The 23686-nt window shown below is 37.4% G+C and overlaps 1 protein-coding gene across 2 annotated transcripts in view; it reads right to left on the bottom strand.

Moving 5' to 3' along the window:
* LOC126267004 (uncharacterized) overlaps positions 1-23686 on the bottom strand; it is a 105947-nt gene that overhangs the window by 35958 nt on the left and 46303 nt on the right. For both annotated transcript variants that reach the window (XM_049971766.1, XM_049971765.1), the window contains exon 4: positions 3617-3940. In XM_049971766.1, coding sequence (XP_049827723.1) covers positions 3617-3940 — 324 coding nt within the window. The remainder of the gene's footprint in view (positions 1-3616; positions 3941-23686) is intronic.

Genomic DNA, 23686 nt, shown 5'->3' on the forward strand with positions numbered 1-23686 from the left:
TTGACAGATGTGAAAATTACTGAACTATCAGTTTAATAAGTCACAGCTGCAAAATACTAAAGCAAATTCTTTACAGACAAATGGAAAAACTGATAGAAGCCGACCTCGGGGAAGATCAGTTTGGATTCCGTAGAAATGTTGGAACACGTGAGGCAATACTGACCCTACGACTTCTCTTAGAACAAAGATTAAGGAAAGGCAAACCTATGTTTCTAGCATTTGTAGACTTAGAGAAAGCTTTTGACAATGTTGATTGGAATACTCTCTTTAAAATTCTGAATGTGGCAGGGGTAAAGTACAAGGAGTGAAAGGCTATTTACAATTTTTACACAAAGCAGATGACAGTTATAAGAGTTGAGGGACATGAAAGGGAAGCAGTGGTTGGGAAGGGAGTGAGACGGGGTTGTAGCCTCTCCCCGATGCTATTCAATCTGTATATTGAGCAAGCAGTAAAGGAAACAAAAGAAAAATTCAGAGTAGGTATTAAAACCCATGGAGAAGAAATAAAAACTTTGAGGTTTGTCGATGACATTGTAATTCTGTCAGAGACAGCAAAGGACTTGGAAGAACAGTTGAACGGAATGGACACTGTCTTGAAAGAAGGATATAAGATGAACATCAACAAAAGCAAAATGAGGATAATGGAATGTAGTCGAATTAAGTTGGGTGATGCTGAGGGAATTAGATTAGGAAATGAGACACTTAAAGTAGTAAAGGAGTTTTGCTATTAGGGGAGCAAAATAACTGATGATGGTCGAAGTAGAGAGGATATAAAATGTAGACTGGCAATGGCAAGGAAAGCGTTTCTGAAGAGGAGAAATTTGTTAACATCAAGTATAGATTTAAGTGTCAGGAAGTCGTTTTTGAAAGTATTTGTATGGAAGTGAAACATGGATGATAAATAGTTTGGACAAGAAGAGAATAGAAACTTTCTAAATGTGGTGCTACAGAAGAATGCTGCAAATTAGATGGGTAGATCACATAACTAATGAGGAGTATTGAATAGAATTGGGGAGAAGAGGAGTTTGTGGCACAATTTGACAAGAAGAAGGGATCGGTTGGTAGAACATGTATACATTATATATTTTAGGTAAATTGTTTGAGAATATAATACAATAACTCACTGAAAAGTGACAGTATGCACAATAAGCAGACTACCTACTCTTTAGCTCAACACAATACCAGATGCTTCTAAGGCTAAAAGATGCTAAAATAAATGTTTTCATTAATTTTTGTGTTGGTTAATTTTAATGTGTCATCCAGCTGGATCCCAATGTCACATAAAGCGTTTTTCTAATTGTCTCACCAGTAACGACTTGTAACTGGAAGGGCCAGTCAATTGAAAATAAGAGAGTTCGGAAAAAAGAAAGTAAACTGTTCATTATTTCAAAAGTAATACCATAATTGTGAACATATTTATCCCACTATGAGATGAGGTGGTCAGATCCTTCATGTAAAAAAGTTTGCGTTGACCTACAGAACCATGATTGTACCCAGGCATGCATCTCTTCATCCAAAGAAAACTAGCAGCCACAAATCTTCAGAGTTCCAAAAATATAGAAAAGCCTCAGCTACAGGTGGTCAGTCCCACGTGTTGCCAAGGATGCTTCAACTACGCTGCATAGTTACACTGGGAAGTCCTTATACATCCTCCATACAGTCTCGATCTCTCCCCATGCAATTTCCATATTTTTGGATCCCTGAACAAAAATGTTTGTGTCCATCAGTTGGCTTCAGGTGTGTGTTTTGGTACATCATTGTTCTGCAGGCAACCATAAATATTTTTCCATGAAGACACTGACCATTTTGTCTCACAGTGTAATAAATGAATTAACAATTATGGCAATCACTTTTGAAATAATAAATAGTTTACTTACTTCTTTCCATCTGTCTTGTTTTGATTTGACTGCTCCTTATAATTATATTCCTAATACCAGTTTTATATGGTTTCAGTTACTGTTATTTAGGATTAAGACATCATTAAAGCTTATATGTGCAGTGAAATTATTCATTGTTTTAAATCAAGCCTGAGGTGCTAAACCAAATCAAGAAATCTTTAAGCATCAAAGCTAGTGTTTTCATCACATTTTGTTGGTGTTTGTCTTCTCTAACACAAAGTATGCCAGAAATTTGGATGTTCTCAAACACAAGGTATGCTGAAAATTTAGATGTCTGTACTTGATTAAAAGAACACTATCAGAATTTTGTGGCTGACATATTTAGTGATTTTGATTATGCAGCTTTATAAGTTGATAAATAGAAGTTACAGGTGATATATTTGACTGATACTATAAAGAACTGCGGTGTTCAAGAAACATGTACAGATTTTACAATTCTAATTTTAAATGTTAAAAGTTACAAACTAAATCAGAACTTTGCTGTTATATTTTTAGTCATACAGTGTTAATGCCCACCAATAATCTTTATAAATTAGGCATGCTGTTATTTTATTTCCACAGTCAAATATAATAACTAAAAATCCCTTACCAGTTTCATCTACAACAGTTTGCAAATTTCTTGTCATAGGAAATGCTGCTGAAACAGTAGGGAATAGTGTGGGACAGTAACAATGTAGATTTACAGGCAATGATGGTATTGAGTGTAGAATAATAGCTGTTAATAGTCACAACAGCTGATTTTATTTAATGCAAATCTGGTTTCAGGCTTGTGCCCATCTTCAGGTAGTTTACATTCTATTACATGTTGTAATATACAATGTTTGGAGATTGCTGTCTAAATGAAAAGAAAATAAAGTTGTGATGAGTAAATGACCCAACTGAAACAACTGGAAGTTGCTAAGTGAAATGTGTTTATAAGTATTATAGTCCCTACAAACAGCATGTTACCATTTTTAAATGCTTACTTTGTTCTACTCTTTTTTCAACATATGTTGTTAGGCTGTTCACATTCTCTTGATATAGTTCTTTCTCCTGTCTCAGTCTCTTGTAGAATTTGCACTGTTGTATCTAAGAATCCATTTAGTTTCTGTGGCTTTCCAATATCTCTTGAGGTGACTGTCATGATGGTCAAGTCATTGAGGTAAGGGCTGATTTCCTTCATGATTTTTGTTTGATTGATCTAATGGTAATTACATCTGAGGCTAAAAAACATTAATCTCTAGCCTTCCTTTCTCTTTTCCTTCAGCTCTTTTAACTTTCCCATCTTGTTTTGTGGACACAGACATATATTTTCTCATTTTACAGTCAACAGTGACAGCATAAAAAGCCTGTAGCAGTTTATTTTAAAAGCATAAAAAGCCTGTAGCAGTTTATTTTAAAATAATCTCAAAAAGTGCAGAACCAAAGACAAATCTAAGATAGACAATTTATATAATAAAACAAGTATGACTAAAACTGTACACTGATATTAAATTTCTGTGGAAACTGGTAACAGTTAGTTATTTTTATTTTTCTTCTGGTATTATTGCTCATGCTCATGATTAGCCATCTTTGTAAGTGCTATTTGGAAATATATAATCAGTTTTACATATAAGAGATTAGGATGGCTATTGTTTATATAGTTCATAAATAATGTTTAGCATTAAAACTTTTAGCAATAGTGTTAATTAGTTTTCACAGAATTTATAAAATGACAAAAAAATGAATATCTCACTCACCCTTTCAGTATCTGTATTGCAAGACAGTGTTGTTTTCAGTGCTATTGCAAGGTTCCCCTCCCAAAATGAGACATCTGCTTTGGTAGCATTGCTCTTTTCTTGAAGATTGGCCCAAATTGTTCGCAATCCAGTGAGCTTTGCTGCATGATTTTGATGTAGGTTTTCCATTGTTGCACGGGCACCATCTGCATCACAATCTAACAAGTTAGCTCTTTCCGCAGCATGCTTCTGTGCATCGAGTAGCACCATGTAGCGCAGTATTATATCATCCTGGTTCTTGAATGATGTATTTGCTTTCTTAAACATAGAATCACTGTGCACAACCTATAAAAATATGTTTTGGTTGATAGCACATATTCCAGAACAATTTATTCAAGAGTTATTTTAATTTTGTATAACCTATCATCCTGTGTCAAAACAGCACAAAACAGAAATATAATTTTTATCATGAATAATACGGATGAGCCAAAAACAGATGAACTTAGCAACAGGTAAAGTAACAATATTGTGCTTATTGATACCAACATAATAATGCTTCATACTGTCTATAATTAATTCACATTTTTTTTTCTGTACATCTTATCTTTAGGAAGAATCCTGCCAATGCAGAACAAATCATCAAATGCATCATAAAAGATATGGTACTCCTTTGATAGTGTATAATAGTTACTAAAGACAGTAAGCAAATATAATTTGTCAAAAATATTTACCACAGTTCACTCTTTGCTTTAAAAATATACAAATTAATGTCTTAATTAAGTAGCAGAAAAGTTTCTGTTAGTACTTCCAAAAATCAAAAGCTTTCCTCTTACGGCTATTCACAGTAGTACAGTATGTGGCCAACATCTCCAGATAACCTATTGAATATTGTATGTGGCATCAAGGTGCTCAAGCAAGAAGATGTAAGTGCAGCTACAATGCTACAACACCATAAATGAATTCTCTGTAAAATTAATCAATGTTGGAGTCTGGAACACTTAGAGAAGACAAGAAGTTCAGATTTCCACCATAATGATTTCACTGAATTTACAAGTATCACTGCCCATTTTTTGTGATTGCAATGGGAAAGACGGAAGGAGTACTAAACTTAACTGACAAGTGTTGCACATGACATCAAGTGTAACTTAGATATATAACTCAGTGTAATAATCTACATTTACATCTACATAATATTTTAATAACAAAAACAATTAATTATTGACAAAATTATTTCAGAATTCACGCATAAAACACAGTTTTAAGTGGAAAGCTTTTGAGGCCAGTGGCTCCTAATTCAGGAAGAAGGGTTGAAGGGGAAGGAAGAAGGGTGAAGGAAAAGGAATGGAGAGGTCCAGGAAAAGGGATAGATTCTGGGAAACTCACCCAGAACCGTGGGTCAGGGGAGACTTACCATACAGGATGAGAAGGAAACACTTCTGGCTGACTTTCCCAAAATCTACCCCTTTTCCCAGACCTCTCCAGTCCTTTTCCTTCACTCTTCTTCCTTCCCCTTCAACCCTTCTGACTGAAGAAGGAGCCAATGGCTGCAAAATCTTGCCAATTACAACTGTCTTTTATGTGCGTGTTCTGCCACTGCTTGGTGAGTAGATTTTCTAGCTAGCCAATTAAATAATTTTCACATAACTTCTCTTCAATTTGGAGTTAAGTGCCTGGCAGAAGGTTTACTGAAATATATTCAGACTATTTCTCTGCAGTTCTAATCTCAGACAGTGTATGGGAAAAATTAAGACTTATATTTTTCTGTGCAAGCTCTGATCTCTCTTATCTTATTATAATGATCATTTCTCCATATGAAGGTTGGTGTCAATAAAATATTTTCACATTCAGAGGAGAAAGTTAGTGATTGGAATTTCATGAAAAGATCTCACCACAATGAGAAGTGCCTGTATTTTAATGACTGCCACCCCAACTCACTTATCATAGCCATCACATTTTTTTCCTTGGAAAAAAAAATGGAAATGAGCATACGTCATTGTGGACTGGGAGTCCCCCATATGGGGAAGTTTGGCCACTGAGGGCAAGTATTTATTGCATTCGACCCCACATTGGGAGACTTGCATGTTGAAGATAGGGATAAAAGGATGATGAGGACAACACAACACCCAGTCCCTGAGTGGAAAAATCTCCTGACCCAGCTGGGAATCGAACCCGAGCCCCTCAACAAGGCATTCTGCCACACTGACCACTCAGCTAATGGGGGCAGACACTTTTTTCCCTATTTTGTGATAATAAAAGAAGAGCTGGCCTTCTTCAGATTTTTTTATGCCCTCCATCAGTCCTATCTGATAAGGATTCCATTCTGCACAGAGCGGTACTCTAGCAGAGAATGGATAAGTGTAGAGCAGGCAGTCCGTTCAGTAGACCTATTGATATTCTAAGTATTCTGCCGATAAAATGCAGTCTCTAGTTTGTCTTCCCCACATCATTATCTATGTGATCATTCCAATTTAAGTTGTTCACAGCTGTAACTCCTAGATATTTAGTTGAATTGACAGCCTTTAGATTTAAGTGATTTACTGTGTAAACAAAATTTAATGGAATCCATTTAGTACTCATGTGGATTTAGAGTCAACTATCACTTTTTGCACCATAAAGATGTAATTTCTAAGTTATTTTGCAATTGATTTTGATCTCCTGATGACATTACTAGATGCTAAATGACAGCATCATCTGCAAAAAAATGCCGGATATCATTTATGTTATGACTTTCTGTTGATTATTGTGAATTGTGACCTTTCTGACAGAAAAATCATGAGTTCAGTCACACAACTGAGATGATACTCCACAGGCAAGCAATTTGATTAGACATTGATTGTAAGGAAATGTGTCAAAAGCCTTCTGGAAATCTAGAAATATGAAATCAGTTTGAGATTCAAATCAATAGAACTCATTACTTTGTGTGAATAACAAGCTAGTTGTGTTTCACAAGAATGATATTTTCTGACTCCATGGCAATGTTGACTATGCATCAATATACTGTTCTCTTCCATGTAATTTACAATGTACAGACACAATATATGTTCCAAAACTCTGCTGCTCATTGAGTCATCATTATGTGATAGCAAAGTATGGGGCTACAGTATAAGCATACACTGGCAGGAACCCAAATGTAACAGTTTGGACTGGAAGACTTGATTTTAAGTGGCTTAAGCTGCTTCACTACACTGAGGATATCTAAGTTACTTATGTTGGTAGCTGTTCTTTATTCAAATTCTGAAATGTTTACTTCATCTGCTCTGGTGAAGGAATTTTGGAAAACTGTGTTTAATGCCTCCAATTTAGTGGCACTACCATCAGTAATATTTCAGTGAGTTCTGTACCTGAGTTGCACTGGAGATACTGTGCAACATTTGAGAAGAAAATCTGGTAGCTGATTTCTACAGGGTACTTTAGAGTTTTATGGTCCCTGTTGCAATCATATTGCTGATTAAATGTAGTATTCACCCCCTCCCCATGGTCTTTCCACATTCCAATCCCAAACAATTGACAATGATACATGTAAGTCCTCTAAAGTCATTCTTACGAAAAGCATTAATTTTTGGTCCTCCCTTAATATTCCAAACTCACCTATGGTTGGTTTGACAGAACGTTCATTGAAGCATTGTAGCTGCACTTAAATATTTGAAATCAGTAGATGTATCTCTGTGTGCCATTCAGAATATACCATAACACACAGTGTGAAATTGCTGTCAGTGCTGCCCATAACCTCCTATGGTAGTACTGGATGTACCCATAGAAAGGACACTAGTCAAAAACTCCAACTTACCTGTTAAGCACAGCTGCTGGTTAGCTCTACAAAATATCCCTTAGTGTAGGGCAAAATATATCATCAATGGTCTGTGCAAAAGTAGAAAAAGGTTTTATTTGGTTACGTATCTGCGTATGAGGGATAGTCACAGAAGTTTTAACTATCACCCAAACAAAATTTGATAGCCCAGAAGCATCATGTGTGACTGTGTCTATGCAGAATTAGCTGGATGTTGTTGTGGAGCAAAATTACTCCATTGGAGATCTTCCAATTGTGATGGTCCTGAAGAATGAGGTCCCATGTAAAAGTTGGTACCTCACGACAGAAACACATGTAATGACAGTCACTGCCTGATGCAGCAATAAATGAGAGACGTTGGGAATACACATGTCCTTATGAGCTTCCATACGCCACCACTTCCACAGGAATACCTATGTCGAAGTCCAGTGCCACTCGGCCAAGACTGCAATCACTGCTTACAATGACAGCATTTTATTACTTTAGACCAGCAGCACAAGTTCTATTAGAAGTCAGAACTGTAGTGATGTTTACAGACAACTATACACTGTGATGAGTCTACCATTCTATATTGTATCGAGTGACAGAGGTCAGCGACTGTAACAAATACATAGACGTTCCTATGGACATGGATTCTTTCAAAGTTTTAAGGACACCCAAGCCTTTTTTTCTAACTTGGATGCCTAAAAGCAGGGGAGGGGGGTTCGGTGAGCCCATAGGTATTAAAGAAGTTTACTGATGAAAAATTACAACTTTCAAAATGGTTTATGTATTTTAACTAAGGCATCAGTTTATAAATGTTGTTAATTGTTATAAATATTGGATTGAGTGAATAAAAATTGACATATTACAATACAAAATACATATGTGTTCATATACAATAGACTACTCTGAGTCCTCAACTTCAAGGCAAGAGACACACTTCACAATTTTTTCTGAATGTGTGTTACACACATGTTTATGACACTGTCCACAATACTGTTTTGGTTTACTTAGATTGTTGTACTTCTGCTTCTTTGTTTTAGCTTTTCTTACACAAATATGGCACCGAGCTTTCCTTGCAGGAGGCTGACGTGCTTCTGTTGTCACTTCTTTGATTTTCTTTTGTAGAATAGTCTCCATTGATTGAACAATTTGGTTAGATAACCCTCTTGCATTGGCACTTCTTTCTTCTATTTTCAATTTCACTTGTTCCATCCCAGCTTGCAGAAGATAAACTTTCCGTTTGTTGTGTTTCTTTCCATTTCATCTTGGATGTTGCTGGATAAATATGGTGGTTGCATTGATAGCACAAATGTCAATGAGAGAGTAAAATACAGATAGAGGCCATCTCTTTGTTCCCCTCTTGCAGGTGTACATACGCGCCATTTTATCAATGGTATCAATTCCACCTTTAGTGGAATTATAATATGCATTTATCTCGGTTTTAATCTTCTCTCCTCCAACAGTGCCTTTATCTTGGTGCATTGTTGACAACATCAGTAAGTTTTTATTTGGTTTCGTTTTTGCTGTGTAGAACACCAAAGTTACTGGAGGCCTATGTGTTCGGAACTGCACAACTCACTGCAAGTTTACAAGATAAATAACAGCTGACTGACATCAACAATCACTTCCTCTGGAAGTAACCCGATTGTTGTGAATATCAAGAATCCCAACCAACAAGAAACTAACTTGCATTGTTGTAGAGATGAGAAATACAAAATCCTACTAAGGGAAAGTTTATATAGCATGGAAGTGTAAGGGGAGGGGGGGGGGTTAGACCCATAATAAGTTTATCTATTTTTTCTTTCAAAGCAGGAATTTTCTATAAAATATATTGACACTAGCGTTTCATAAAATAGCCAACAAACAATAACTCAAAGGGAATATGTAGTATGAAAGTTACTTGGGCAAAAGCAGAGGACATAAAAAATTGTGGGTTCAATGAACCCCCCCCCCCCCCCCCCTCCTTAGGTGTCCTAGGGTTAATAAAGTGACCTAATATTTTGTGTTTATTGTAGTATCCACTTTACCTCCTCCACAAGTAATTATAGGCTTGCTGCAACCCACTACAGTGCCGTGGCGAATGTCTAAATCATATTTACATATGGCACTATACCAATGATACTTTATCTTGAAAGTTTCCCATAACCTCATCAGGAGACTTTCATTGTATACTCACATGACTGTTTGCCACTTACAAGCAGAATATGGTAGCACCACGCCATGACAGCCCTAAAAAACACTCTGAATCACCTTGCCTGATGCGACAGTGGTGAAGTATCCACTGCTTGCTTCGCTCTTTTTATGTCATGGTCATGGTGATAAATCCAACATTCATCCAGGGTGATTGTACGGATAAAGAAGCCATGTGGATCAGTCTGACAGAGTTGCCACATTTCATCAGCTGCCTCAGTTCAGCAGGCTTTGTGAACTGGTGTGAGCAGTCAAGAAACCGAATGAGTGCTGATCTTTGTCATGTTCATGATGTCAAGCATGTTGAAAACTGGTTTAATTTTTTCCACTTCTCACTTAGTTGTGACACACAGATCTTTGGTAACCAGAGCCTCTATTCATTTCTTGTCATTTGGGCATGTTTAGTCACACTGGTAACATTTGGGCTACATGCATATGATGGTGAATTTTTGTCATAAGCTTCCATCAATTCAGCATGGATTGTTGCAGCATTGTTTCTCATCAAATGTGGGAAATGCAGGAAATGAATAACTGCAATATATTCCATTTTACCATTGAGCTGCGCCATTTTGATTTCATTCCTCTCATGGTGTGCTGTGGTGCTAAAGGATAGAGTTTCTATGTGCACCAGAACTGCAGACCTTTACCTGCAAACTAACAAAAAATTAATTAAGTGGCATTATTTATGAGATTATAACTAAAATTTGATAACTATTCCTCATATGTGTTGTGGCAATCAAATGGAACATTGTTTCAGTCTGAATATATACATCATAGATGTTTGAGACTTTAAAAGGTCTCTTGAACTATATATAGTTTCATTTGACTAAAGCACATATGCCTGAGTTTGAGGCAAAATCCTCTCTTCCATTTGATGCTGAGGTACTAATACAATACAGCTGGGGAGCCTCTGCAATGCTGTTTGAGTTTAGGGGGGAATACCTAGTGGGCTCAGCTGTGAATGGGAATGTTGTTCGAGGAGGAAGGTGTGCTAGGATAATCTGTGCAGTTGTGCAAAGCAATGCATCAGGGTGGTGTAGTGGTTAGCAAGTCTGCTTAGTGAGCAGGCAATACGCATTCGAATCCCAGTGATGTTACAAACTTTCATTCATTGCTTCAGTCTGCACATACACAACAAACATGTCTGAGACTTGAGAAGGGCCCTGGAACCATATATAACTTCACCTATAAAATATTTGGTTGAGCTGTTTATGGTTGGCACACTGTCATAATGTGGCTGATCAAGGTAAATCCGAGGTCCTGGACTGTTGCAGCAAGCCTTGAGCAGGCTTATTGGAAAGCTACAGGAAATTAGACTGGTTATGAATCCTGAATGTAGGGGGAAGAGTGTGTACCACAGTATGTTTGACGAGGCAAGTCAAGATGGCAAAGTAACTGGATCTATAAAACTGAAACCCAACATATTTGTGGAAACACCAAAACTGCTTACAGGCGTCCTATGTAAAATCTTAAGACAGTGCCTGATTCACAATAGTGACACATGTTCATTATAATTATTACCATGTTTATAAAAGTATTATTAATAACATTACTAACATTTAAAGTAATATTGTTTATAAAACCCATAATTAATCATGCAGGTGTGCATATGGTTGCCATACGTTGTGGATTTTGCGGACCATCCGTGATTTTATGCTCGAAGACGGGTGTCCTGGACAAAGAGAAAATGTCCGCAAAAAAGTGTCTGGTAAGTAAAAAAAAAATTTTTATCCAAGTTTTGCCACTGGCCACCGATCAAGTGTTTCATAACTCCTGCAAACTTGATGATAGGCGTTGAAACCTGTGCTGATATTCTGTGTCACTTCAGAAACATTCGGCTATTTTCAGAACTGACTGTGGAAGCAGTGCAATAATTGATTCTTTGTGATTGTTTCAGTTTTCTGCTGTTGGTCTACAATGTCTCTGCTGTCGGTATCTGATATTCTTTGGTCGTGTAAAGTTAACATTCAGCTGTGCGAAGTGTACTTCTGGTGTTGTTATTGCACAGAATTTGAAATTTAAAATGTCAAAACGAAAGGTACATTTTCGAGAAGAATATACTGATGCGTTACCAAGTATTAAACATGGAAGAAATGAAAATGAGGCTATCTGCAAAGTGATTCAAAGGTAGCAGTTCAGTTTTCAAGTGCAAAAACTGAAACTGAAGCAATTGTTAACAATGTTATAGCACCTTTCATAAAAAGACAATGTTAAAAATGGTGTATCAAAAGTTAACTATGTTGGGATCAGTACAGATGCTAGTAATCACAAGCATGTAAAATGTTTCCTGTTCTGGTCCAATACTTTGACATTACACAAGGTGTTCAAAGTAATTTATTAAATTTGAATGAGTGTGACAATGAAACCTCCAGTACAATGTCTGAGTGTGCGTATAAAATAATTTTAGAATTCGACCTTAGTGACAAAGTTTGTGCTTTTGGTGGGGATAATACAAATACTAACTTTGGAGATGTTGAAAGAAAAGGGGAAACAATGTATTCAAGAAACTTGATCACAAACTAAACAGGTCCATAGTAGGGGTATGTTGCCCAGTTCATGTACAGCATAATGCTATTCAGAGGGGAACTGACATACTTTCACAAGGTGTGCAATGTATAAGTATTAAGGTTTATAACCACTTTTCAATTTATACTGTTCGTGTAGCAGCATTAGGGGATTTTTGTGATTTCTTCCATATGACTCACAAAGATTTACTTAGGCATGTGAAAACTAGGTGGATGAGCTTATTTCCTGCAATTGAAAGATCTATATACATGTTTCAAGCTCTTAAATCATACTTCCTGTCTCTCGATAAGTGTCCAAGTCTTATCAAGTCTTTTTTTCTGATGCTTGGGAGAGATGTATTTACACTTTCTGCTTGCTCAGATGAGTCCATTTCAAAAGGCTAATGCCAACATTGAGAAAGAGGACATCTCTGTGAATGAGGTTAGGTTGGAACTTAAAAACTTTGTGCATGTTTTAGAGGAAAGAAAGAAATGTAAATTAATGACTGCAAAATTAAAAGAGTTAATGTCAGATCCCTCCCAGAATCAGCAGTCAAAATTTCAAGAGGATGTCATGGCATTTTATCAGGCAGTTACAGATTATCTGATAAAATGAAGCAAGCCTTTATCCGAACTTGAACATTTTGACTGGAGAATGTTGAAGGCTTTACCTAATTGGGAAAAAGTTGAATGTACACTGAAGTGGGTGCAAGAAAACACAACTTGCAAAGTGGATGAGAGTCGCTATTTGACGAGATAGTTATACTGAAATGTGTTTTAGCACAGGAAGATAACCAGAATTTGGAGATGATGCCTCATAAAAAGTGGGTTAAATTTTTTGATGATTGTGTTTCTAAAGAGCAGTATTCAAAACTGCTTGCTATTGTGCAGTACTATTTCTCCATTCCAGGGCATAATGCCAATGTGGAGAGAGTGTTTTCCTTAGTGAAGGCACAATAGACAGAAGAAAGAAACAGGGTAGCTTTAACATTCAGTTAATGCAATGCTGCAAATCCAATACAACATGAAAAACACAAATTGCACAGATTTTCACAGGCTGATTTAGAATCGGAACCAGTTTATTTCTTCTGTCCAGGGCTCAGAGAAATACGATTGGTTTAAAGCATAAAGTGAAAGATATATATCAATTGTTGTAGCATGATTGTATACATGTTAATAATTTGTGTTCAGTGCTTTATAGACACCATTAATGGTTGGATTAATTTTCCTTGTTAATTACAACTTCTTTTCTGGCAGAATTACTGTTTGAATTATGGTAATTATGAAGATTTGGCTGATGTGCAGAAAGGTGAAAGGACATTGTGTGATTCCAGGTTTGAACCACATCTTCATAATTACCACTGTAAAGTACTGATGAAGCTTCAACTGAAATGCAAACCAATGGTCACTTGCACAACATATTGGTCTGTGTTTCAACTACATCTTTATAATCACCGCATTTTGTCCTTGATTTCATCCTTGGATTATGGCAACCCTAGGTGTGCAATGTATACAGGTGACACACCATTAGAAAGCAGATGTTGGAATGAATAAGTCTCCATTATTGTCAAACAAATTATCAGGCAGTTATAAATTATTTAGTCACTAACATGAAAAAGGATGCCTAAAAAAAGATTTCTCCACATGTACGAATTGATTATCACCAGTGTGAGAATCCCATCCCATTATTGCATCAATCCACACATTTATTTAATGATACTTTAATAACTTTATATATGTAAATGTAATATTACATATATGTAGTATGTAACATTCTCGTTTGATTAATATAGGACTACAGTGCCAATGTGTATACAGATGTATTTACTAGCTTTAGCTGCAGTTCTGGATATGACAGGGAATATAAATACTTCAAACTGTAAATGATAAATGTAGAGAGAACATTGTAAGGCAAAATCATAAATTTAATCAAGAGTGTTTACTGTATATATTTAAATTTGTTTAAATGTTATGATACATCTAATTTCATAAATGGTAGTTAGGTTGAAAGACTTTAGGCTGACAAAAATAGTGGTTATGTGACTAAGGTTTTAAACAGGCAAGCCAGCCAGAGTTTAGAGGTCCTTCATTAGTGAACTGATAATATGTTTTGAAGGCATTGTGTGGCCACAGTCCTTCAGCTTATGTACATTGCAAGCCAGAATTGAGGGCTTTCATTAGTGTGCAGTTGGATTGATAACGTGTTTCAAAGGTACTGTGTGACCACAGAGTCTCTTGGGCTTCAGTCTGTTAGGGCTTAGAAATATTTCAGTGCCCTCCAATTCAGGAACTCTCAATGCTGGTGAACAGAGTCACTGCCTGGTTATCAATGAATGAATAATTTCTGACTGTGGTGAAACTGCCGTTGCTGAACTCCAAGATGTTCACTGCAGATTTCAGTGATTTTTTTGCTCAGCTCCAAGCTTGCACTACAAATTAGTCATCCTGAGCCAGAATACTCCATACCAAGAAGTCCCTTCCATACAGCCTATCCACTTGCGGTCATCATGTCTGTAGCGATGTGCAGTCCCTCTCCAAATATGCCAAGGGTCTCATTGAGACTTTCACAGACCAAAATTATCTTCCTGTGCCTTGTTTCTCATCACCTACTGCTTCCCACAAAGCCATCACAAACCGTAAAGGAGCACTCTTCTCGCGAATCAGTACCACTCATGACTGGAGGAACTAAATGACACTGTTCATCAGGTTTTTGGCTACATCTCGTCATGCCTTGAAATGAGAAATATCCTTCTCACTATTGTCCCCACCCCTTCCACAGGGATAGTCTGCTGCCTGATGAACCTATGCAATATCCTTGTCTATCCCTAATCCACCCCTGCTCCAAATCCCTTGCCTCATGGCTCTTATCCCTGCACTAGACCTGCACAACATGTCCTACACATCCTCCCCCTACCAACTACTCCATCCTGTGACAGGCCTCTCCTATCCCATCAAAGGCAAGGTTATCTATGAAAGCAGCCATTTGATCTACATACTAAGCTGCTACCACTGCACTGCTTTTTAGATATGTATGTCAACTAACAAGCTGTCTGTCCGCACGAATTGCAACCGCCAAACAGTGGTCAACAGACAGCTGGATCATCCAGTTGCTACCCATCACCAGACATGATGTGCTTCACTTCATGGCTGCTTCACAGCCTGGATCCTTCCATCCAATACCACCTTTCCAAAATTGTGCAGGCGGAAACTGTCCCTACAACATATCCTTTGTTCCCGTAAGGCACCTGGCCTAACTTTCTCTAGCCTTGTCCTCCACCTACCTATCCCTTTCCCAACTCCCACTTCATCATGGCACATGCCTTATACTCTGCCAACACACCTACAGTCTTTTCTCCTTCTATACTTCTCTCCCCTCTCCCTTCTCTCCTCCGTGCCCTCCCCAGCACAGCCTCTCAACTCTGCACCCAGAAGCACTATCCTGTCCCCACCAAGTCTCTGCACGCCATCACAGGCAGCACAGTGCCCCATGCTTCCTCCTTACCTCCACCACCCACCCCACAGGAAGTCTAGAGCAAATTAGGTTACATGCTAACTGCTGCTCATGACAGACACAGTTGCAGTCCACAGTCAGGCCACAGGGGCTGACGACAGTGGCCATAAGTGTGTGAGTTATGTTTCTATAAATGTGTCTGTGTTTTCTATTTTGGAGGAAGAAAAATTTGCCTGAAGTTTTAATCCAAGGTTAAGCAGTCTTTTCATTGTGGCTGTCTCAGACTCAAAGCCTCCTCGATGTGGTGAAGAGCAATCTAACCTTCTTGTAATATTGTTATTGTCAGAGAATGCTCCAATTTTTAAGCCAATAAATTGAGCTCAGGAAACCAGAATGATTCATAGGCTCAGATTGTATCAAAATGATTAGAGCAGAGTCTGCTGGAATGGATACCAACATTGAAAGCAGCAAAATAAGTCAAACAACTAAAAGAAAGATGCTGCTGCATGCCAAGAAGGAGACTGAGATAGAAACAGTATGACCAATATGCAGCAATGGATTACAAATATACATGTGAAAGAAAGGTGGTGGTAGAAGTAAAGGCAACTCCTAAGAATGACCAAATGCTAAGATCAGAGTTAAAGAAAGGTTGAGAGAGAGTAGTCACAAGGAATAAGAAAAGGAAAATATATAGTGACAAGGGTCATATATTGAATATCTAGAAAAGGGAAGAGATTAATATTCAACAATTCTATACAAAGCATGAATCATTATACATTGGACGGTATTGCCATATGAAGTTTAGGTCAAATTAGTTTGGATGCTAACTGAGACAGAATACCAAGTGTGCCAAATATTATCACAAACAGAAAGGATCAGAGACCAGAGAAAGAAATGGCACAGCAAATAAAAGAGGGCATGTTTATTGGCATGGAGTATTGTCTACAAATTTATCTCTGTCGCCACATTGTATAATATGATGACAATAGAGAAAGGCATAACAGATGTTAAGTAGGAAACTAACAATAGATATTTTGCTGTGATGTAGAATGTCAATTTACAAATGTAATACACTTTGTGATTCTATGAGGAAATATTGATCCAATGATAAAACTAATATTATGTAGAATATGTGGAAATAATGTCAAGTTGTATGTTGTAAATATGCTACAGAATCATTTTGTATCACAAGTTATGTAAGCACCAGCTGAGCTGAGTGGGGAGTAATAGTAGCAGTAATTACTGTGGTAGCAGGAGGCATCAGTCACCTTGTTGGAAGCTCAGTACATCAAACAGTGTATATATTAATAATAAAATAAAGTATATTACTTAAATGATTCTACAGCTCTATTCTGGGAAGAATTTCACTGTTCAAAAAACATAGCATTTGCAGCAATAAAAAGCCCATCTAAGGGAACTGAAGAAGTAAGAAGATTGAGTGATAACTACTTCACCTCTACAGAAAAGCAACCACAATAAATAAGTGTTTTAGTTCATATAATTATTATTATTATTATTAGAACTAACAACAAATTGAACAATATGCAGTATATTAAAAGTATTTTTTTACGAATGAAAAAATGTGTTTTGGCTGTGTAAAATGATGTAGCCAATTATATTAGTCTCATCAGTAAGTCAAGCAATGGGGGGTTACAAACAGTAGTACTCAATCATGGAAAAAAACACAAGCAATGAGGTACTACATATCAAGATGGAAATCAGTGGTAGTGATGGGCTTTTTGCAAGACTAGTTGATAGTCTTGCAAACTGAATATTATGAACAATTGTAAATTCAGTCAGTCACAGACACAAAATATCAATTCCAGTGTACTATGATCAAAAAATTCAATCAGGATAAATTACAGTGAAGCCAATACAAAGGGCATTCAAAAAGTTTTGCACAGTCGTCGCTATTTTTTTTATTATTTTTTGCAGGAGGAGGATGAATTTTTTTTGAAGATACTTGAAACATTTAGCTATTAGTTGGTACATAAAAGTATTTTCTTTTATTTACAGGTGAGCCATAAAGGACCGTGAAATAGATGTCAGGTTGTGAGAACAGTCAGTGATGGAGTTCCTCTTCAGGACCGGCGATGACTCTGCCACATCAATTCACAGGGAGTTGCTCCATGTTTATGGATCGCAGCAGTATCCAGTGATGGTTTCAGAGGTTTAAAGAAGGTGATTTCTCTCTACTGGACAATCCACAATGTGGTAGACCATCAAAGGCAGTGAGTGTTGTCAATACGGAGACCATTGATCAAATCATCCAAAATGACAGATCTGTGATGACACGAAAGCTTGCTGAAATGACTCGTTTGGCATTGGGTAGTGTGGTATCACTGGTACAGTCACTAGGGTGCAGAAAAATCTGTACATGTTGGGTGCCTAGATCATTTACAAGAGAAATGAAAATGAGGAAGAATGTGTGTGAGGCTCTCATGAAGACCTTTACTGAAGAGTGGAAACAGTGCTTTGATGGTGTCATTACCCAGGAAGAAACATGGTTGTTTTTGTCTGAAACTGAGGGCAAAACCCAATCCATGGAGTGGCGTCAGCAGGCCAATAGGTGATGGCCTCCCCTTCTGGGATCAGTGTGGTGTCATTTTCATTGACTTTTTGGAACCTGGCTCCACAATTAACTGGGACCGTTACTGTTTCTCATTGGACAAGCTGTGACATGCCATCAAGACTCACAGGCCACAGTTGCAGGGTCAGATCATCAGACTATATGATGATAATACCAAACCCCATACAGCCGTTATGACGCAGGAGAATATCAGGAAAATCGGTTGGAAAATTGTTCCTCATCCTCCCTACAGACCGGACTTGTCTCCATCTGATGTTTACCTCTTTGGTCATCTGAAGGCCCACCTGAGTGGTAAAACATTTGATACTGAGAAAGATCTTATTTCCTGTGTCAAGCGATGGTGTAAAAGTCAATTCCCAGAATTGTACCAAAGTTCATTTACATCATGGAAAGAACATTGAGCCAGATGTGTCACAGCTGATGGAGGATACAATGAGTAGGCTCAATGTGTAGCTAAATGTTTCAAGTACGTTCACAAAAAATTTCATTCTCCTTCGGCAAAAAACAAAAAAATAACAAAAAAAAACAACAACATTAGAGATAACTGCGCAAAACTTTTTGAATGCCCTTTGTACAAACTCGCTAAGTAGTAGTATTGAGTTGTGCTCTGAACATGAAGTGAATCAGGGACATATACAACTGATACAGAATTAAACTGGATTGTCCAAGCCTGAACAGTAACTAGCTGAAGTTGTATATTGGGAAGGTACATGAAACAAAACAACAAACGTTGCAGCTCCAAATATATAAATCTCTGTAAAGTCTGTGCAGCACCGCAAAATAGAATGTCCTGAAAATACTCTTGAAGAGGTCAATTGGTGTAATTATAGCCATCTTCAACATGTCTTCATCAGCCACAGGAATTTGTGTGTAGGCCTGAGCACAGTCTAGCACACTGAATATAGTTGTGCCATGTAAAGTGTAATTAATTATAATCTCTCAACAGGTGTACAGCATAACAGTCAGGAACTGTTCTCGCATTAAGGGTGTGGTAATCTCCACATGGGCACTATTTGCCATTCTTTTTGGGCAGGAAGAGTAGAGGCAATGGCCATGGACTACTAGAAGGGTGAATAATGCCGTGCTTCAGCATAGTCTTGAATCTTGCCTTGGCAGTAGCATAATGGTGAGGTTCAAGGCACCTTGGCCTACATAAAATTGGTTGGCCTGCACTAGTCTTAATAATATAGTGCACACTGCTGTGATGAACCTCTTTCAGAGTGCCTGGAGGCCTTGTTATACCTCGGAGCTGCTCCAGCAGGTTGGCATATCTGCTGCCTGCCGACTGGATAAATTATTGTTGTGCATCACAACACTGTGATGAAACATGGTAGCAGCCAGTCCAGTGATGTCATCGATGAAATGTGTATTGGCAATGTCTGGCAGCAGATGGTAATGCAAGGGGAATTCAGCTACAGTGATGGGTTCACTCACAACCACCATGGAAAGTTCCAAGCAAAAGCATGGCATAATCCAAAATCTAATACTGTGTGTTGCATACCATAAGTTGTTATGGTCAAGTTGTTGGACACAGAGAGCAGAATGAAGCCAGTGGCCAATATTTATGCAACAGGGTCCATTGGTAAATATGTAAACTAGATCCTGTGTGCACCAGACTTTCTGTCAAGATTGAAATGAAATTAATGATTTACAAAAGACCCTTTTACATTGTTTTTAGGAAGTTATGAATTAGAGATTAACAAATATGCAAGTGCATCTAATAAAAATACCTATAATACTACAATGTTTCTTATATATTATCATTTTACAGATTAATCATGTTTGTCTTTCTATTGTTCAAACTGTAAAACTGTCTTCCTTGAGTTTTTCAGTGGTATAGTAACATTTTTATACTAAAATGTTAGGGAGTAAAAGCTTTAAATAATATGATGGAAGTTTTAAGTTCTCCTTGTAATGAGTACCACAGCTATAGTTAAGGCACTACTTTTCCAGTCTACATTGGTTATTTTATACAGAAATCAAAATTTCAAAGATGTACAATGAAGGAATGGTTATCATTTTTAATTGCTTCAGTAATGGGTGACATAACTTATTTTTATGGGTGACATACAGTGTTCTAAATGATTTTCTTCTGTTTGTAGAATTTCCCCAGAAAATCATTCCATACTGAATAATTGATTCAAAATATGAGTGGCACCAAATAAAATAAATATTGCAAAAGTTAGAGCATTTCATTTTTTTTGTCAAGAGGTCTTCATGTGGCGTCCAGTTAAGACTTCTGTCAAGGTTTAGGCCCAAGAATTTCCCATGGCTTTCTTCTGTCATCAACTAATTATTACTAGCTATTTTTACAGGACCTATTGCTGGCGATTTAGAGGCAAACTGCATTATCTGTGTCTTTGTGACATTAAATTTTAGTCCATTTTTATGGACCCAGGATTCAAGTTTTCCTAGAAAATTTTGTACACTATCTTGAATTTTTTCAGTAGCCATTTTCTACTAGGACAGAGGTGTCATCTGCAAACAAGGCTGAATGAGCATCAATATTTAATGGTAAATCATTGACACACAACAAGAAAATTTGTGGACTGAGTATTGAACCCTGTGGGTCCCCTTGAGAAACTTTTTTTCATTTGGAGTAGTAGCTAACTGAATTTGATGTTAAAATAACTCTTTGTTTCCTTGCTGTAAGATAAGAATTGAATTACCGTGTAAAGCAGTATCCCTGATTCCATAGCTCTTAAGCTTTCAATCCCTTTTGAAGATATGCAGGGATGACACCTGGCAAATGGATGTACCTATGTCTGTTTGCTGTTGCTGCTTGGGGAAGCACATGGCAAAATGCGTTTGTGCACCTGTTCTCCAGCTTTCCAATGACACCAACAAATGTCATATGATGGCTGTGCTTTGCAACTTGCTGCTGAGGAATTTTTGGAGGAATGACTTCTTGATCCTCTATGCAGGTGCCCTCTAACATTCCAGGAAGGGTGTTGCTCACTGATTTGTTTGCTCAGGGTGTCAACCTTTTTCACCAACCAGTCATAACCCATGTTTGCCACTGTAACTGTCGATGGACTGTTACACGCTGCCACTGCTGCACTGGATGAGGTAGCATGATCATGTCCTGAATTCTATCTGGCAGGTCTGCTACAGCATCTAGTGACATCTCTGTCTGGGATGCTACAATGGCCTTTACTTGTGTTGGCAGTCAGTGTCTCCATAGTGTGCACAGCAGTGTCTGCTACTGTGTCTACAATGACCTCATTGCGCAGGTGTTGGAGGTACTGAGAAGGCTTTCAGTTCTCAACGTCTTCCTGTACTTGCCTCACACATACTTCATGTGAGGTGGATACTCTGCATATCAACTCTGCCTTGAACTTCTTGTATGACTCTGGCCCAGGAGGTGAGTTTATTATATAATGGACTTGTGCAGCATATTGATGGTCTAGTTGGCTGATCACTAGAGTGAATTTTATGGAGCGTGTGGTTATGCCAGTGCAGAAAAAACTGGTCTCAACTTGAGCAAACCATAGTATTGGATTGTGTGGCCAGAATGTGGGAAGTTGCACTGTGAGTCTTGATACAGTGGGTAAATCTACCATCTTTGAAAATTTTGACTCTTGCAATAGTTCCTCTGGTACCACTGGGTTACTCACATTAGATGGCTCATGTTGGGGTCACCAGTGTGGCAAGACCTGTTGATAGACTTCTGAAATGAACTCAGAAAGTTAAAGACATGAAATATAAACACCGATGCACTATGATCAAGGAATTTTTTAAAAGCAAACCACAGAAAAGCTTATACAGATGTGCCGAACAGTCATGTTGTGCTATAATTTGAACATGAATTGAATCAAGAGCAGATATAATCGCTACAGAAGTTAATGGGTTATCCAAGCTTGAACTGTAACTAACTAAAGTTCTATATCAGTAATCAACTGTCACAGAACGTTGCACTGCACCAAAGTGCTCTCAGTGGCCATAGTGTGAACTCGATTGACAGTTACAACAAACAAATCAGCTGACAGTTTGTTGATAAGCTGTGCCAATGTATACCACTACAGGATGTTACACAGAGTTATTTTTACTGTTTAGTATATTAAAACAATTAAGAATGGCACACAGATCATTGTTGTTCCAGGAATTTGATTTAAATTTGAAATATTTACCAGGTTAAGAAAACATGGTGTCTGATGCTTTTTATGGTCTACCTATGAGAGTTAGAGGGTGCTATGCAAACCAGAAATAACTGGATGAAGAATGTGCCATATAGTGAGAGTGGAGTAGTGTGTGTATTTGTGAGGAAACTATATAATACTTTCCCGTAAGCAGTCTAAAAGACTGAGTCTCCAGATTGAACAAGTCAAGAGCTGCATTCATTTCTCTAAAAAACAGCGCAGACACACCCACTAGCATCTCTGAGAGGAAGGTTGTGTGATGCATATGAGTTGGAATCCCATTGTGGCACATGGTATTAACTTGCCACTTGCAAACATTGTATCCATATAAAACGTGAAAAAGTCTTGAATGTAGCAAGTCAGCATTTCCTGCACACATCATGCACTATTTCTGATAAATTTTCAATAAAGAACAGATCTTGAGGCTTCTGGACAGTGTTCAGGAAGTTAATTGAATATTAACATCTTGTGTCTTTTCTTCAGTATTTGGTGCAAGTAGACTAGCAATTACTATTATTGTCATCAATATAATCACTTCCTTTCTTTTGGAATTCACAACACAATTGTGTTGTGTTTCAGTTAATCATGAGAATTTCATCATAAATGGAAGGAAGCAGACAGTAAATCACAGTATCAATTTGCTCTTTCAGGCAAAGAAAACCAATGATAATCTAATGTCACACTCAGCATGGTTTGTAATTCATGAAGCACTTTAAATCCACTACTCTGGTACAATAGTGCAGGAACTGCATTTTGATGGCTTGTAGAACATCATGCACACAGTTTAGTGAAAAGTTAGCCATTGAAGATGATCACAGAATTTTATGTAAATACCTTCTCCCTGCAGACATGGCTGTTCATTTGCGCTAACTAATGTTTGCAACAGAGAGAGTTCTCGTTCAGCAATGCTTTCGCATTTGTGGTCATTCTGGTGTCACCAAGTTTAAAATATCACATGACAATGGTATAAAGAGAAATGGTTCGTATTACGTAAATCACTTTTTGGGGGGTTTATCAAGGGGCTAGGATAGAAGCACAGCATGTGTCTCCCCTTAAATATGAATTTTATTGCTAAAAGGAAAACATGAGATAACTGTAAGGATGAAATTATCAGGCTAAATGAATGGATAACTAGATAACAATTATAACTGATGCTATGAAAATATATATTTTGAACCTGCAAGAAGAAAAAATTGAGCACAACTGCTAAAACTGGTCAAAACTGAAGTTCAATAGCCACATACAGGAAGTACAAAATCAAGAAAACCATGAAAGCAATGTTTTATGTGTAGTAATTACATTCAAGTTCTTTCTACTACAAATTATGGAAGTGTAGTGCAAGACGTGTGAAAAGATACAGCACAGTAAAAATAAGAGAGAACAAGAAAATGTATGATACTGATAAATAATGAATCAAATGTGATTATGGTCAATGAAAATTTGCT

The sequence above is a fragment of the Schistocerca gregaria genome, chromosome 4 (assembly GCF_023897955.1).
Source record: "Schistocerca gregaria isolate iqSchGreg1 chromosome 4, iqSchGreg1.2, whole genome shotgun sequence".
Lineage (NCBI taxonomy): Eukaryota > Metazoa > Arthropoda > Insecta > Orthoptera > Acrididae > Schistocerca > Schistocerca gregaria.